This window comes from Mastigoproctus giganteus, chromosome 7 (assembly GCF_048544385.1).
Source record: "Mastigoproctus giganteus isolate SK-2022 chromosome 7, ASM4854438v1, whole genome shotgun sequence".
NCBI lineage: Eukaryota > Metazoa > Arthropoda > Arachnida > Uropygi > Thelyphonidae > Mastigoproctus > Mastigoproctus giganteus.
Genome location: NC_143581.1, coordinates 207,980,862 through 207,997,968, shown reverse-complemented (window position 1 = coordinate 207,997,968; position 17,107 = coordinate 207,980,862). Strand labels below are relative to the sequence as shown.

The following is a 17,107-nucleotide window of genomic DNA, read 5'->3' as shown; positions in this document are numbered from 1 at the left end:
TCCCCAGGGTTTGGTGCTGGGCCCATTGTTGTTTTGTGTATTCATCAATGATATTGATGATATTGATGGCCCTGGGTAGCACAGTTGGTAGAATTGCCATCTTCCCCACACCAGGTAGAAAAGACCTGAGTTTGAATCCTGTCAATGACATAAGGAATTTTTATGGGCCTTTTTCACAACCTGGCTGAGTTGGTCAGTCTCAGGCAAGAGTCCCAGAAACTTGGGGTTTTCATCCAGCAAAAGCACATCGACCATAGAACACGCAATTTACAGACAGCGTACACAGAGCAGTATGGCCTTAGTTTCTGATGCTCCCAAAACTCTACTCCAACAACAATCCAATATTGCAGAAATGGGTAGTTTGAATAAATTTAAAGAAACATCAAGCAAATTGTTAGAAGGGTTGGCTAAATGAAATGAGTAATGTTAGTGTTTATTTTGGCTTGATGTACAAACTTTTTTTATTGCATCATTTTTTAACCTACTAATACTAATTTAGGTTGATTAGTGCAGTGTTTCTCAACATGCGGTCTGTCAAACTTATGAAAGTCATCTAAATGACTTGACAACGATCCCAAACCATCCCTTTCCAATTTAAATTTTATGTTCACTTATGTGTTTCATCCAACAATCCCATTAACAGTGATGGGAGATATAAGTATGCCTATAATGACCTAATATATACTACATACATTAAGTACGAGTACATAATGTATAAGATTGTGCTAGAGCATCATGTCTATACATAGCCAACTACTAAGTAGTTACAAAAATGGCATCATTTAAGTATATCTCATATTGTGAATACCTTCACGAGTTATCACAATACTGCACTAATTTTAATAAGTAATGCCTCACCAATGGAGAAGACTACTGTTACTTATTCTCGGCATACACCACCACCCAAACGGCACCGTTTCAGAACTTACTGGCTCTTCATTGGTGGGTGGGCAGGTACTCTGGTGTTGCAACGATGACAACACAGCTGCAAAGTATCTGTGTTGGCATCTCTCATATTGTGGAGTTATAATTGAGTTATAATGAGGAGAGTTATAATTGAGAAAATAATTGACAAATTGAGGAAAGATGGTTGTAGGATAGATGTGTGGAAGTTTGCTTTTAACCAGCGGGTAGTTGATGGTGGAACAGACTTCCATCTTTTGTTGTGGAAGTTGATAGCCTAAATAAATTTAAGGCTGAGCTGGACAGGTATTTGGAACGAAGGGGGGGGTGAAATGGGAGCGTTTTTTTTTTTTTTTTGGCTGATGCTGCATAAGCTTGCTTTCTTGCATTGTATGCCTCTACTAATGCTAAACTTCGCAACTGTGTTGTCATCGTTGCAACATCAGGATACCTGCCCACCCACTGATGAAGAGCCAATAAGCTCTGAAATGGTGCCGCCTGGGTGGTGATATCCGCCAAGAATAAGTAACAGTAGTCTTCTCCATTAGTGAAGTGTTACTTATTTGAAGTAGTTTTCTATATCTGAAAAAAAAAGTTGGGAAACACCAGACTAATGGATAATGATGTCATTTCTAAAGTGAGAATAACTCCAAACTTTTGCTGTCAATAGAGGGAGCAGTGTGTCCTCAAAACAAAGTAGGAAAGCTTTTATTATCTAATTATATTAGCTTATTTCTTATCCTATGAATACATTGCTAAAGACATTTTTGCACACAGTACTGCCTAATTTTATTGGTCTTCTTGACGTTACCTTTGGTACCTGTAATTCAAATTTTCATATCAACCACAGTTGTACATAAAGAGAAAACCAGTGCATAGTTAACTGTGCAAAGGTCAACTTATTCTGGTCTGCAACAACCAATGTGACTGAATACATGTTGCTGATATTTATTGATTGTCATTGTAAAAGACAGCTATAAAATTATTTTCTATTGACAATAAAAGGTAAATTGTAGCTGTTCTTTACATTCAGCATTATAAAGGGAATAATAACATCTGTTTCTTGCTGGTTAAGATAAAACAGAAAATGACTGATTTGATCGGTTGTCAGAAACTGATCAACAACCTTCCTGATTTATTAGTTACCTTGTGCTGAGAAAATCATATTATGGAAGGAAATTTTAAATGTTTAAGTGAACAATTTTTCTAACATAGTTCAAATGTGAAAATATATGTATCTGAAAAGTGTGTAACAAGGGATGCACAGGGTAAATTAATTTTTAGTGTATCATTTCATTTATATCTTTGTTCCTATTCCAGCAGATAATGGCAGCCCTACAAAATTTGTCTGAAGACCGGAGTTTTTCCCATGTTCATTTTATTTAAGCTGTAACAACCAATGTGGGCATATATTGGACAATTTTTAAAGACGGTCCACAATATGTTACCTTATTATAATGTTTAAACCCACTTTTAATGTAGTTTCAGTGAAGTACTGCACATCAAAATCAGAACACAAACACAATGGAAATTTGCATGCGTGCACGCGCACACAGTATGCATTCCGAAAAATCACAGTAGATAAAAAAAAGACATTTTCAAATCTGCAAAACAACAGAAAACAAAAAAGATGTTTTCTGTTGTTTTGCAGGAAAACCATAAAAATTGACAAGTATGACTACAAGCGTTAAGATTACTTAAAACTATCATTATAATCATTATTTTAAGATTACTTATCTAAAAATGGAAGTGGACTGGTGCTGAAACCTCACAAAATGACCTCAGAAACCTCTGAAATTGATGGAATATGACAGAAGAGTCCTGCAAAGAATTATCTGCTTAGAATGCAGGTCAACTTTGTTGCAGTGCACATGCACGTACGCACACGCACAGTGAGATGATGAAATGCAAGCCAGCACGAGTAAAGCATGCAGGATGCTCCATGATATAGGTTACCACGGTCATGTATTCTTTCAGAAGAGCCATTAACTACCCCCGACTAATGCCAGATGTCACCTAGTTTAGTAAGGCTCACTGTTCTTAGAGAGTATGTCAATAGAAAGCTGTGCTTTGGAGTGAACAAATCATGGTATATGGTCTACAGTCTGATGGTCATGCCTAGGTGAGGTGAATGCCCAGAGAAAGTTACCTGCCAGACTGTTTAGTACAACAATGAAGCTTGGCAGAGGCGGCATGATAGTCTAGGACTTTTTATGGTTTGGATTGGGACCAATGGTTGTTTTGGATAAAACCATGCTTGCTGAAGTCTATATAGATGTCCTAAACAATAATGAGTAGCAGGATGTCGGGGAAGGCCAATACCTGTCAGCAGGACAATGCTCTATGCCATACAGCTCACATTGTGTAAACTGGTTCGAGGGTACAGCAGTTGAAAAGTTGTAATGGGCAACCCAGAGCCCTGACCTCGATCCTATAGAGAACCTTTGGGATGAATTGGATCATTGAGTGCTTGTGAGGAAACTGCCAAAAAAACAGAGCAGAAATGATCACCACTTTGAAGGCTGAATGGAGGAAAATATTGGAGGATATTTACAAAAAGCTGTTGGAGAGGTTCCACAGAGACCAAAGGCTGTTGTAAAGGCTAACGGTTTCAGTACATGTTTTTAGTTTCAAATAAAGGTTATATTTAGATGTTACACATTAGTGACAGGGCAGAGTATTTGACAAGTTATAATAGGCATTTCATAATGGAAATGGAGTATCCTTGTAGTCAGTGGCACGTTATCCTATGGGCAAAAAAGACATCTGCCTAGGACCTCGACGAGAGGGGGAGGGGCCAAAATCATTTCAAAAACTCGTTGTTTTTCACTAATACTTTTGACATAAGACAAAAATTATATGACATAAGAACTAAATATAAATTTCATCAAAATCAGTAGAAACTGAACTTTCTACTTGCCAAAGTCAATGAACTTTACTTGAAGATTGATTGGAAAATTACTTTTTTTTTTCAAAAATGGTTTTAGCAATTTTGATGAAATTTTATATTTAATTCTTATGTCATATAATTTGTTTGTTTTGTTGTCACGATAAAATGAAATTTAAAATGTTCTTTATTAGTCTTTTGTTTAGATTGGGCCCCATGAAAGCATAACACACCACTGCTTGTAGTAACTTTTCATTTATACTGTGATGTTCTACAAAGTTTATGATCAAATAATTATATCAATGCTTGTGTGGGAAAATAACAAATAAATACTAATAAAGAACTTAAGTAACTTTATTTAATACTTCAAATGTTGCTAGCAAGACTCTTGTTTTAATCAGATAGTACTAAGAAAATAACATTTCAAACATGGAATTACTTCTCAGCATGTTTCACCTTACTCAATAGGTAACAACAACCCATGTAAATTACATTTATGTTATTTACATTTATGTAAAGTATGAACCATTTATACACAGAACTGGCCTCAGCAGATGAATTGAAAAATTTAAACATTCTCACAGCACCAAGTTCAGTATAAGACATTAACTGACATTCCTTAATTGGAAGTTTTGGCAATAAATATTAATAAATAAATTCAATAAATATTGCCTTCACTTTATAGTTAGCAAATGTTTGATGATTTATCAAACATTTGCTTGTAGAGTTAGGGAGATCATAATTCCACTGTAACTGTAAGGCCACACTTGGAATACTGTGTTCAGGTATGGAAAAAGTACCTAAAAAAAAAAAAAAGACATCAAGCTTCTTGATAGGGTCCAAAGATGGACAAAATGTCCAATGAGATCAGCAAAAGGGCAACCATGCAAGGAAAGACTTTGAATATGCACACTAAAGGATTTGGTAACTAGGCAACTTAGAGGTGTCCTAAGTGAGCTGAACAAGGTTCTGAGAGGAGAAAGTAAAATGAATGAGGGTGAAATTTTTCACCCTCATTCATTTCACCTGTGATAAATTATTCCAGAAGTAGAGGCCATAAATTCAAATCAGAGTTTTTAGGAAGTTTTCTTGTAGCCAACGAGTCGCTAATTATAGGAATAGGTTGCCTCTATGGGTGACTGAGGCTGACAGCTTGGGGAGATTTAAAGTCAGCTGGATAGGAGTGTAGGTACTTTATTTTTTCTTTTGTTTATTCATTTATTTATTTTATTTTATATAATTTATTTACTTATTTTTTTGTCTAGTACAATAAAAGCCTTGGGCCTCCTTGCACCATATGACTAATACTAATAAAATTCTGAGATAGCTAAACTTATTCTGGAAACCACTTTTTTCCTTTTAGGTATCAAAAAATATATTTAAATCCACTGGAGTTCTCATATTATTTTCAATTCCACTTCTGATTCTGTGTTCCCTGTTACACTGAGAGGAATGCACTGAAGTTGGTCTTTTTGGATGTCTTCTATACTGCTTCCTATAAATGCATTTTATGACTACATACATTCCTAAGGCTCCACACACAACTCCTACTACAAATACTCCTATAATGGTAATCACATGGTTGTCTCGAAGAAGGTTTAAAAATGAATAAGCTCTTTTATCCTCCACATTAGTCTGTAAGGGTATTCTTGCTAGTTCTGTACCTATAAGTAGTAAAAAATAAAATAAAATAAAATAAAAAATAAGGTAGTTTTCAAGATATTATATTTCTTTTCTAAATACTGGATATAAATTATAACACAAGATGCCATGCAAGAATACTTTCTAAAAATAAAATACACGTGATCTCTGTTAAACCCAACAAGATTTCATTTCAGCTACAGTATCAACCACAATATTTTAACATATCATGATATTCAGTTTAAAATAAAATAAAAAATAGAATGGAAATATAGCTGATGTCACACTAACAAGGGGATCAGCAAACCCCATGCACATAACAAGTCACACACACACACACACACACACACACACACACACACACACACACACACACACACACACACACACACACACACACACACACACACACACACACACACACAGAGAGAGAGAGAGAGAGAGAGAGAGAGAGAGAGAGAGAGAGAGAGAGAGAGAGAGAGAGAGAAAAGATTTTCTATGGCAAGCCAGTGGTTCAGTTATACCTGTCAAAGTGGCATGCATGAAGATTTCTATATCTGTAATAAGCAAAAATGACACTCACCAGGAAAGTTTTCCAACCCCTGATCTAGAATATTTAATGGCAGGGCACAGTTTTATACCCCTATATTCGTAATCAGTATCAAATATTTGCCTCAAATACAACAGATTGTGCATGTTTAACCAGTAACTACACACACTGCAAGGTAGCTGACCTTGACCCAGGAAGGTAGACAGCCCCCACACCGCTCTTGCGGCCCATTTGTTATTCCCAGAATTTTATTTTCTGAGTGGAGTCTGGGAGACTACTGTGTGTAGATACGGGTTAAACTTGTCTGAGCATGCACTCACTTGTTTCTACAGTCCACCCAACCACAGAGCCTATATAAGTGGCACATTCCTTATGTGGTCACAGTACTCCTGTAAAAACCGTCACGAACTCTCATTGTGTGTTAGTTTTCTTTTGGTATGGCAACCAGAAAGTGTATAAACAGTCCCGACATGTTTTGTTACATGTGTGATTGTTTAGTTCCTGTAAAGCAGAGGCGAAATATTACCGATTTTGTAAAACAATCGTATTATGCATACTTTGACATAAAACTAGGCGATCAGGATAAATCATGGGCACCGCATAAAGTATGCCATACATGTGTCCAACATCTTAGAAAATGGAGTCAAGAAAAAAAAGGTGTGCTTGCCATTGCTATTCCTAGTGTGGTGCGAGCCAGTAAGCCATGCTGAATGTTACTTTTGTGTATGTGATGTTAAAGGTTACAATTCAAAAAATAAAAAAGGACATCAAATATCCAGATCTACCATCAGCCATAAGACCGGCTCCACATGGACTTGATCTGCCTGTAAAACCTCCACCAGAAACTTTGGAGTTCACATCTTCTTCCACTGAAGCAGAAGCTAAAGAGGTTAGTGGAGAGGAATGTTATTAACCAGAAAATATTTTAATGCTACAGCAATTCACGTAAGTCGAACTGAACAATTTAGTAAGGGACTTAGGTCTTCCAAAGTATGCTGCTGAAATTCTGGGATCCAGACTTCAAACAAAGAACTCACTTGCTCCAGGTACATCATTTTCTGGTACAGAAATTGTGAAAGGGAGTTTATACAGTATTTTTCACAAGAAGGTCCTCTTGTATATTGCAGTGATATTGCTGGTTTAATAAGTGCCTTAGAAGCTCCATCATATGTTCCTAGTGAATGGAGAATATTTATAGACTCTTCTAAGACTATCTTACCCAAGAGAACACCTTTTAAACATACTGTTTAAAAGGTGTTCTCTTGTATAATGGAGATAAGTACACATCTGTGCCAGTTGCTCATTCAGTCTACTTAAAAGAAACTTATGACAATCTAAAGTTGCTTCTGGAGAAAATTAAATATCAAGATCACGAATGGTAACTATGTGGAGACTTAAAAGTGTTATTTATGTTGTGGGGCAACAGGTTGGGTACACTAAAATGCCATGCTTTATTTGTGAATGGGATAGCAGAGTTAAAGTGCTGCATTGAACAAAAAAGCAATGGCCTCGGAGGCACAATCTTACACCGGGGTCAAAAACTATTGTGCACAAAAGTTTGGTGATGCCAGATAAAATACTTTTACCTCCACTACATATCAAGTTAGGCATAATGAAGTAATTTGTTAAAGCACTGAATAAGGATGGCAACTGCTTTAAGTACCTTTGCAGTAAATTTCCCGGTTTATCTGACGCAAAACTTAAGGAAGATTTCTTTATTGGTCCTCAAATTAGAAAATTGGTTTTAGATGGTCAGTTTGAAACTACTATGACTGACGTTGAAAGGGAAGCCTGGATTGCTTTAAAAAGTGTAATGGAAAACTTTTTAGGAAATCATAAACCATAGGATTATGAGAAAATTGTTCAAAATATGCTCAAAAAGCTTCACAATTTAGGTTGAAATATGAGCATCAAAATTCACTTTTTGTATGCCCATTTTGATTTTTTTCCCAAAAATCTTACACAGATGAGTGAAGAACAAGGGGAGAGATTCATCAGGACATAAAGGAAATGGAGCAGAGGTACCAGGGAAGGTGGAATACAAGCACGATGGTCACTACTGCTGGTGTTCAAAAAGAGAGAAACCTGGCACTGTACATAAAAGAAAAATGATTAAACGTTCTTTTCAAACAAAGAGACGAAGGTCTGATTAATGAAAGTTTCAGAATTTTGATTAATACTTGTTAGTATTTATGTATTTTTTGATATATGAAAATGTAATCCTATCAATCTGTCATTACTAAATACAATAAAGTTATATACTTTCGTAAAAAACAATATTTTTCTATTTCTTAAATTGTGATGTATCTGGATGTGATAGAAAAAAATCTAAGTCATATTTGAAATCACAGCAACATATTTCGGCAGTAGGACCTATTGAAATTCAATAGTGAAACATATTAATAACACTAGTTAAATCTGTAAACTAGTGTTATTAATATGACGTACAAGTTAGTGTGACTGCATCATTTCTGTAATTAGCCAACTACTTAAGTAGTTATAAATTGCATTAAATATATCTCATATTGTGAATACCTTCACAATGAGTTGCCATGATACTGAACCAGCTCAAATAAGTAATGTTTCACCACAGGAGAAGACTATTGTTACTTATTCTCAGCAGATACCATCACTCATACGGCACCATTTCGGAGCTTACTGGTTCCTCATCAGTGGGTGAGCAGGCACCCTGGTGTTGCAATGATGACAATCCAGTTGCAAAGAATTACTCCACAATATGAGAGATGCCTGATGGTGTGGAGTAATTTAGACTGCAGAATATTTTAGGGCTAAAGCCTCAGGTTACGTAGGAAGTTAACTGACGTACAAGTTAGTGCAACTGCATCATTTCTGTACTTAGCCAACTACTTAAGTAGTTATAAATTGGCATCATTAAGTATATCTCATATTGTGAATACCTTCACTAGTTGCCATGATATTGCACTATCTCGAATGAGTAACGCTTCACCCCAGGAGAAGACTATTGTTACTTATTCTCAGCAGATACCATCACCCATACGGCACTGTTTCTGAGTTTATTGGCTCCTCGTCAGTGGGTGGGCAGGTACCCTGGTGTTGCAATGATAACAATCCAGTTGCGAAGTTAACTTCTTACATAACCTGAGGCTTTAGCCCTAAAATATAGGGCTAATAATGAGGCCCCATGATGCCAGGCTACATACAGAATTGATGCAGTTGCACTAACTTGTACATCAGTTAACTTCCTATGTAACCTGAGGCTTTAGCCCTAAAAATTCTGCAGTCTAATTATTAATATCTGTTAGTTAGTTAGAGTTGCTGGGTCATTTGAAGTCATGTGGATTAAGATGTACTTCACATTTCAGAATTCCATGGTAGGAACTTGGGCTCATTCCAACTTGCTGCAACAATAAATTGTCTACTGAATTTTGTCAAGATTTTCCAGTTTTCTCATAGCTTGCGTTCCCTGTGGATTATTTAAACTGTATATTGCCTGTTTCATGGAAAACTGTTGCATATCTATTTCATCCTTTACCTGACGGTACATAACAAACTTTGAAATATCTTTTGAATTTCCTTTATGCCGAAATCATGAAGCATCTGCAGAAGTACTACTCAACCACAAATTCCAGTTGATTATGTGTCCAATCTGTCCTCCCTATGGACTATTTGTTTTTGTTTAAATCTCCAGTACATCTATATAATCTGAAAATAAATAAATAAATAAAAATAACAATTATCTTCCATTATCATAAGCTCATTCTACCTTGAAATCTTGTCACACCCTTTTTTCCATATCCTATATAAAATGTAAAAAAAAAAATAGAAAAAATAATAAATAGATTTTTATTTGCTTAGTGAAACTAAGCATTATTGTTCAATAAAATAAATAGAAAATATTACAGCATTTGACACACATATACACACACACAGCCAGACTTCTTTATACACAGCCAGCAAACGTACAGTTTGCATTGGAAAACAGAAATGTCTTTGCCCGTGTAGCACTCATCTCTTAAGCTATGGGACTATTATTATGAACTTTTCCAGAAATGCAGTATAAATATTCACATATTTTGAAAATATACTTCAATATATCTTTTATACTTCAAGAAAAAAAAATTATATTTTACCTCCAAGTGAACATTTTAGGTTTCCTTCAGAATTAATGCGCTCCTCTTTCAGTACATCAACATAAATATCTGTTTTATCATGGATATTAACATGACAAGTAAAATGATAGCGTTGCTCCAAGCAAATATTTTTTGTAAAATTGACTTGGAACCATGGTGATCTCATAGATTTATAAATTTTTAGGCACTTATGAATATTACACCACTTCCATTCCTGATCACATCCTATGCATCTGTCCCTATCATTATGAAGACACTGACGGTGCCTAGTTTGTACACCTTTACCACATGCTGTACTGCAATTAGTCCATAAGGTCCACTCTGACCAATGATTTACTATTTGAGACCATGCTAAAAAAAAAATAAAAATGAAACAGGTAAGGAAAGCAGTAAATAATAAGTCTATCTTGATTATAAATAAGTTTGATATATATAAAAAATTAGTTTTATAATATTCTCATAAATGCCTGTATCTTATATGCACAGAAGAACAAAGAGAGATTTAATTAGCCAATCCAAAAGAAAACAAGGATGTCATGAAATTAGAGCATTGGGCCATTATCGGATTTTTGACAAAAGAAGGGAATGGACTAAAATTTTTCATGAATATATGAAAGCTATATATGGTGATGCCGCCCCTTCTGAATAACAGATAAAATTTTGATCTTAAGCAGTTTAAATGGGGGTCAAGAATCCACAGAGGATGATCCCAACTTGGGATGACCAATGGAAGTGGCAACTCCAGAAATGTGTCAAAAAACTTCATACCTGGTTATGAGGAACAAATATATATTGAAGTGTCTATGATTTCCAGATAATGTAATATTTCTAAAAGGTGAGTACCAACCCCTCAGCAATAATTAACTGGTGATGAAATGCTGATTTGCCACTGGGATTTGGAAACAAAGTGGAAGTCCAGGTAATGGAAACACTATAGAGCCACAGGCTTTTGCTGCACCAACCACAAAAAAAAAAAAAAAAAAAAAGTACTTCCCTCCTTAAGTAGGTAACTACACTGTTGGCCTTTGAATTTCTTAAAACTCTCAGCCTCAACTACCTGTGAAGGCAACTTTTTCCAATAATCACAACTTACTGGTTAAAAGAAAACTTCCTACAATCTAGTCTAAACCTCATCCACTGTAATTTGAATTTATGGCCCCTAGTTCTGAAATTATTTATAACAGTGAAAATTCCACATTCATTCATTTTACTAACCTCTCTCAAAGACTTATGAACATTTGATAAAAATTCCCCACCAGAGCCTTGCAGACTCCCTCAAGTCTTGAGTTTATCCACAAGTCTTTCAGCATATAATCCCTCTTATCGTGTCTAGGAAGAATTATAGACACATACACATTCTGACCAAGCTTACAGCATTTTTTCAGCATGGTCCTATATTTATCCAACAAATCTTCATTTAATATTATTAGTCATCACACAAATAATAATACTCCTTTTATCCCCTTAAAATTTGTTGGTAACCTCATCAACTGTTGCTCCCAGCAAGCATACCCTGGTTCTGGTCCATCTATCTTTATTATAAAAAAATGTTACTCATTTCCCTGACAATCATCATCATTATCAGCCATTTTCAATAAACTGCAGGATGAAGGCCTCTCCTGACAATAAAATCTCCCAATAAAACTAAATGTTCTTCAAACAGAGAATTCTAATTCTAGGACCCTAATCGAGCATCACTTGACAGGTCACGAGATGCTTGTCCCTGACAAGCTTCTAGTTACATTTGTGTCCAGGACAAGCAGCCATTTCTTCAGTGACACAAATTTTCTAGTAATACACCAAGTTTTAATTTCAGATTGGTACAAAGAAAAGAACTGTCAGCTGAGCTTGGTAGCAGTAGTGGCATGTGATGCAAGAAAGCAAGTGTATGAGCTTATGCAGCATCAGCCAAAAAAAAAAAAAAAAATCACAACATTCCCTCCAAATGCCTGTCCAGTTCCTCCTTAAATTTCTTTAACCTGCCAACTTCCACAATGACAGATGGAAGTTTGTTCCAGCAATTAATCACCCGCTGGCTAAAAGCATATTTCCGCACATCTATTCTACATCTGTCTTTTCTTAATTTGAATTTATGCCCCCTTAGGTTCGTAATCTGAACAAGTGGAAGGATCCCATCAGAATTCAGCATGCTCAACCCATTCAAGGCCTTATACACCTCAATCAGATCACCGCACAGGTGCCTAGTCTCCAGCCACTGCAATTTGCAGAACTTAAGCCTCTCTTGGTAGGCGGATCCCTTCATTTCCCTCACCAATCTTGTTGCCCTTCTCTGTACACATTCAAGCAAATCTACATCCTTCCTAAAATGAGGCCTCCAGACCTGTACGCAGTACTCAAGGCGTGGCCTGACCATTGCCTTATACAGAGGGACAATCACCTCCTTTTCCTGCTAGCAAAATTCCTATATATCATTGACAAAACCCCACCTGCCCTGGCAGCCTGTCTGCATTGCTCAGAAAACTTCAAATCTGACTGCACAATTACCCCCAAGTCTTTTTCATTTTCTACTACCTTAATGTAGTACCACACAGTTCATTTCTCTGGGGTTATTTCTACCCATATGCAGTATTTTGCATTTGTCAAGGTTAAACTTCAGTTGCCATTTCTTAGCCCATCTGCCCAAATTTTCTAGATCCTGTTGCAGTAGCACACTGCCATTACTGTCATTAACGACCCTGCCAACCTTTGTATCATCTGCAAAATTTGACACTAAGCCTGATATACCTTCATCAATATCACTGATAACTATACAAAACAACAGTGGACCAAACACCGAACGCTGTAGGACTCCACTAATAACATTAGTCCACAAAGAGCAGCACCCATTGATTACCACCCTTTGTCTTCTCCCACTCAACCAGCCTTTTATCCATTGTAGCAACTTACCCTTAATACCATTCTGCTCCAATTTGTACAATAGTCTTCTATGCGCAACAGTGTCAAAAGCTTTCCTGAAATCCAAATATATGATATCAAAATTATTTTTTGCATCCAGTTCCTTTGTAACCACATCATAATATCCTATCAAATTTGTCAGACAAGACTTTCCCTTAACAAATCCATGCTGTGTCTGAATTATTGCTGCAGTCTTGTCTAGATGATCCTGCAATGCATCTTTAACCAGTGACTCCATTATTTTACCCGGAACAGAAGTTAAACTAACTGGTCTGTAATTACTTGTGTCACCCTTTGATCCTCCTTTGTGAATTGGGGATACATTCACACATAACCGGTCCATGGGGATCTCCCCTGAGTGCAAGGATGCTCTCATAATTATGGCTAAGGGTTTGCTTAGTTGCTTTGCCGCCTCCTTTAATATAACTGGATAGATCCCATCCACTCCAGGTGCCTTTCTTATGTTTAACTTCAACAATTTCTTCTCCACTTTGCTCTCAGTTATTACAAAATCATTAAGCACCCTGCTACAATTTGATAACCTTCGGCCATTTTAAAACCTTAATAACTCCTCGTGTGTGAATGTAGATGCAAAATACTCATTCAGTTTGTTTGCTATCTGAGCAGGATCATCAACAGTCGAACCATCGATATCAAGTGAACCAATCAGATTCATCCCCTTCTTTTTAGAGTTTATATAAGTAAAGAAATCCTTGCTGTTTTTCTTAGCATCCTTTGCCAAAGATTTCTCGTAATCTGCCTTCGACTGCCTAACCTCCTTTGTGACCTGATTACAGACTAGCTGGTTACAGATTATAGACTTATATCTACCATAGTCTTTGCCGACCGGGCTAGCCGTGTGGGTAAAGTGCCTGCCTGGCAATCCAAAGGTCGCAGGTTCGAATCCCGCCTTGGGCTTGGATCAGAGTAAATGCAAAAACTTTGGGAGGTGCATTATGGCCACAGAAGCCGATGCGCCAACAACTAACAAAAAAAAAAAAAAAAAAAACCATAGTCTTCTGAGTTGCTTGATAATTTATATGCATCCCATGCATTTTTCTTCTCTGTCATGAGTCTCATTAGTTCATTTGATAACCATTTAGGCCTAAACCTTGAACAATATTTCTTAATAGATATGAAACTTTTAGTAGCTTCCACGATTAATTCCTTGAATGCTTCCTACTTAGAATTTACTGTTGGTAACACCATCAGTACTGTACAGAATTTAAAAACTGTCTGAGACCACTGTACTCACCTTTACGGAAGCAAAAACCCTTTCCTTTACCCCTGATGGTAATTATATCTTTAAGTAAATTCCACATCAGCACACTGTGATCACTGCCACCTAGTGGTTCCTTTATCTGCAAATTCTTAATACACGAATGATCACTGCTGATAATCAGATCAAGAGTATTACCCTCTCTGGTTTGTCTACTACACTGACCTTGAATACATGAGACATTTATACAGGTGATGAACGCATGACTTACACTAGAAATGTCCATAGGCATTTCCATGTGGGTGATGATGTCCTTGACTTTGGATTGAAGTGGATCTTGTAATATCTATTATTATCTTGTAATATCTATTATTTACTAAATTTTAATTTGCAATGTATTACACAATTTAAATTAACAAAATACTACAGAAATGAAATTGTTACCGAAACTTTATCCACTAGTGAAGCTAAAATTAAGCTACTCAACTAACAAAGAATTAATTTAGCAGAAATACTTTAGAAAAGTTAAAGATTAAATTTACAAAGTAGAAACTAATTTTGCAAAATACTTGCAATAAAAGAGATTTAAAAATTACAAAAATTAAATTTATACATTAAAAAATGTTTTCCTCCTAGTGATATTTATTCAAGACAATGGGAGAAGAGGACGTATGCAATTAATTGTTGACAACTGCCTCCATAACATTCACCAACCTTGTGCACGTGCTTCACTGTCTAACATTTGATGTTCCGTTGTAATGTTTTTTGTATATTAATGAATATTGTATACAGTATTTGTAAATATTTTAAATATTTGTATAGTTTGTAAATATTTCAGTTAAATATTTTAGTCCTGTTTTCGTCCTGCTCTGACCTATGTAAATGCAAGTAAATAATTACGTAGTCAGGATTGGCGGAAGTGGGCCTGACTACGTAAGGGAAGCAGGCGGACGCCGTTTCGAAGTGTTATTATGAAGTTTCGTTCTTTCTTTAAATTTTTGTAAACGAATTAAGTAATAATAATTAAGTAAGTCAATATAATTGTTGCAAATTTACATATTCAGCATAAAAATAAAAATAAATAAATAAATTGCCATTTGTTTGGGGTGCCCATTTCAGCTTTGCAGTAGGGCGACGTCCAGCCTAGCGCCAGTACTGTACATAGTGATGTTCATTTGACCTTGAGAATGCATGCCACGCACTACAAATGCAGAAGTAAATAATTATACGGGTCATTTCCTGATTAGATATCGATCAGTGCTTGTTATTTGGTTTTTAGGAGCATTAGCAACTAAGGCCATATTGCTCTGGGATATGCGGTGGTCATTCCCTGACCTTTCCGCATCCTCCATATTTGGTGGTGACGGGCTCGAACCCGGGACTAATCAAGAAGCATGTGCTATGCACTGCTGCTACGCACTGCTGCTCCTTCCCACCTGGCTACAGAGGCGCCTTCAATCAGTGCACTTCTACAGGTGTGTCTTTTATGTAGAAAAGATTTGACTTACTCCGTATACCTCTACATTTCACGTAGAAAAGCGTGTGCGGGGGTGAGTGAGCAAAGACCCTTAGTTATTATTAAAATAAGAATAATATGTAGAATATTGTGAAAGAATATCTATTAAACACAAAGCAAGTATCAGCGTGATTGAACACTGAAAATTCTATACTATTCATCAGTTTGAATGCTCAAATAAATGTTTTTATTGCCTAAGCTGTCTTAGAGAAAATGAGATATAATATATACATAAACATACACTGACATGTTCATCTTTTTTATATGATGATGATGCTTAAATGTGTATATAAATGTTACCCAAGAATACATATATGTACCTGTAGGAGTGCTTAAAACGTTTTGTGTATGGGGGGTTATGCAAAATGAATGAGCAAAAAATTAGTGTCAAAATTAATTATCTAACATCTTCCTGTAATACAATTCCATGTTGGTTGTGTCCCATGGTGAGTGTACACATTTAATTTTAAAATATCAAGCTGTTAAATTTATTTTTTAATATTTTCATTGTTTGAGCACAAGTAACAGCAATACCCTTTTAAGCAAAACTTACTGTAGTAATAACAATACTTTCACATTGTTAAAAAAGTGTCATTTTAATTTAATCACCTTGTGATACCACATTATTACGTTTTGCATGATTTATAACTTTATTGTATTAATTTTAAATGAAAATGTACATCGCAATCAATATCATCCAGCATTGTAATACATCATAATTTTTAACTTATATATCAATCTCAGCAACATTAAATCCAGAAAAAAAATATAAAGGAGTATACAATTTGAAACTCTGAGAGAGAAGGTTAAAAAGACTGAAACACCTGCCTAAGAGGATTACAACTTTATTTGATATTTGTTTTACTATTCAGAAGAGAGGGAAGACCATTTGATAATTTTATATATGAGTTTAAAATTTTTTCTTGCACATATCCTTTTGGCGACCAAATGTCCGAGCACTCAGTGGTGACATCTTGTGGCCAGAAAAAGCAGGATAGAGTTTCATAAAAGTAATGATAGATTTAAAAAGATATGGAACTGAAGTAGAATACTGTTCAATCAAGAGAATGCAAATTTTTAAAAAATTGCACACACATGAGAAGAAGCTATATTATTTATCTAATAACAGTAGAAGTAAATAAATATGCTCATAAGAAAGAAAAGGAAAAAGTCTATTAATGAAAAAGGCCATATTAAGCCTCCTCCAAAGAATTTTATAATAACTTTATTGTTAGCTTAAAACTTTTTTAATGCAATTTTTAATTTAAAACATTTTAATATAATGAAAATTACTGTGTTTTAAAATTACTTTTTCTTTTTCTTGTTGGAATACTAAGTTACAGTGTCACTTGGATCATATTCC

General features: G+C 35.6%; 1 protein-coding gene across 1 annotated transcript in view; it reads right to left on the bottom strand.

The window, feature by feature from the left end:
- Positions 1–5,149: 5,149 nt before the first annotated feature.
- LOC150083627 (semaphorin-5A-like) overlaps positions 5,150–17,107 on the bottom strand; it is a 120,407-nt gene continuing 108,449 nt past the window's right edge. The window contains exons 14-15 of the mRNA XM_090378545.1: positions 10,094–10,444; positions 5,150–5,454 (exon numbers count right to left, since the gene is read on the bottom strand). Coding sequence (XP_090234671.1) covers positions 5,150–5,454; positions 10,094–10,444 — 656 coding nt within the window. The remainder of the gene's footprint in view (positions 5,455–10,093; positions 10,445–17,107) is intronic.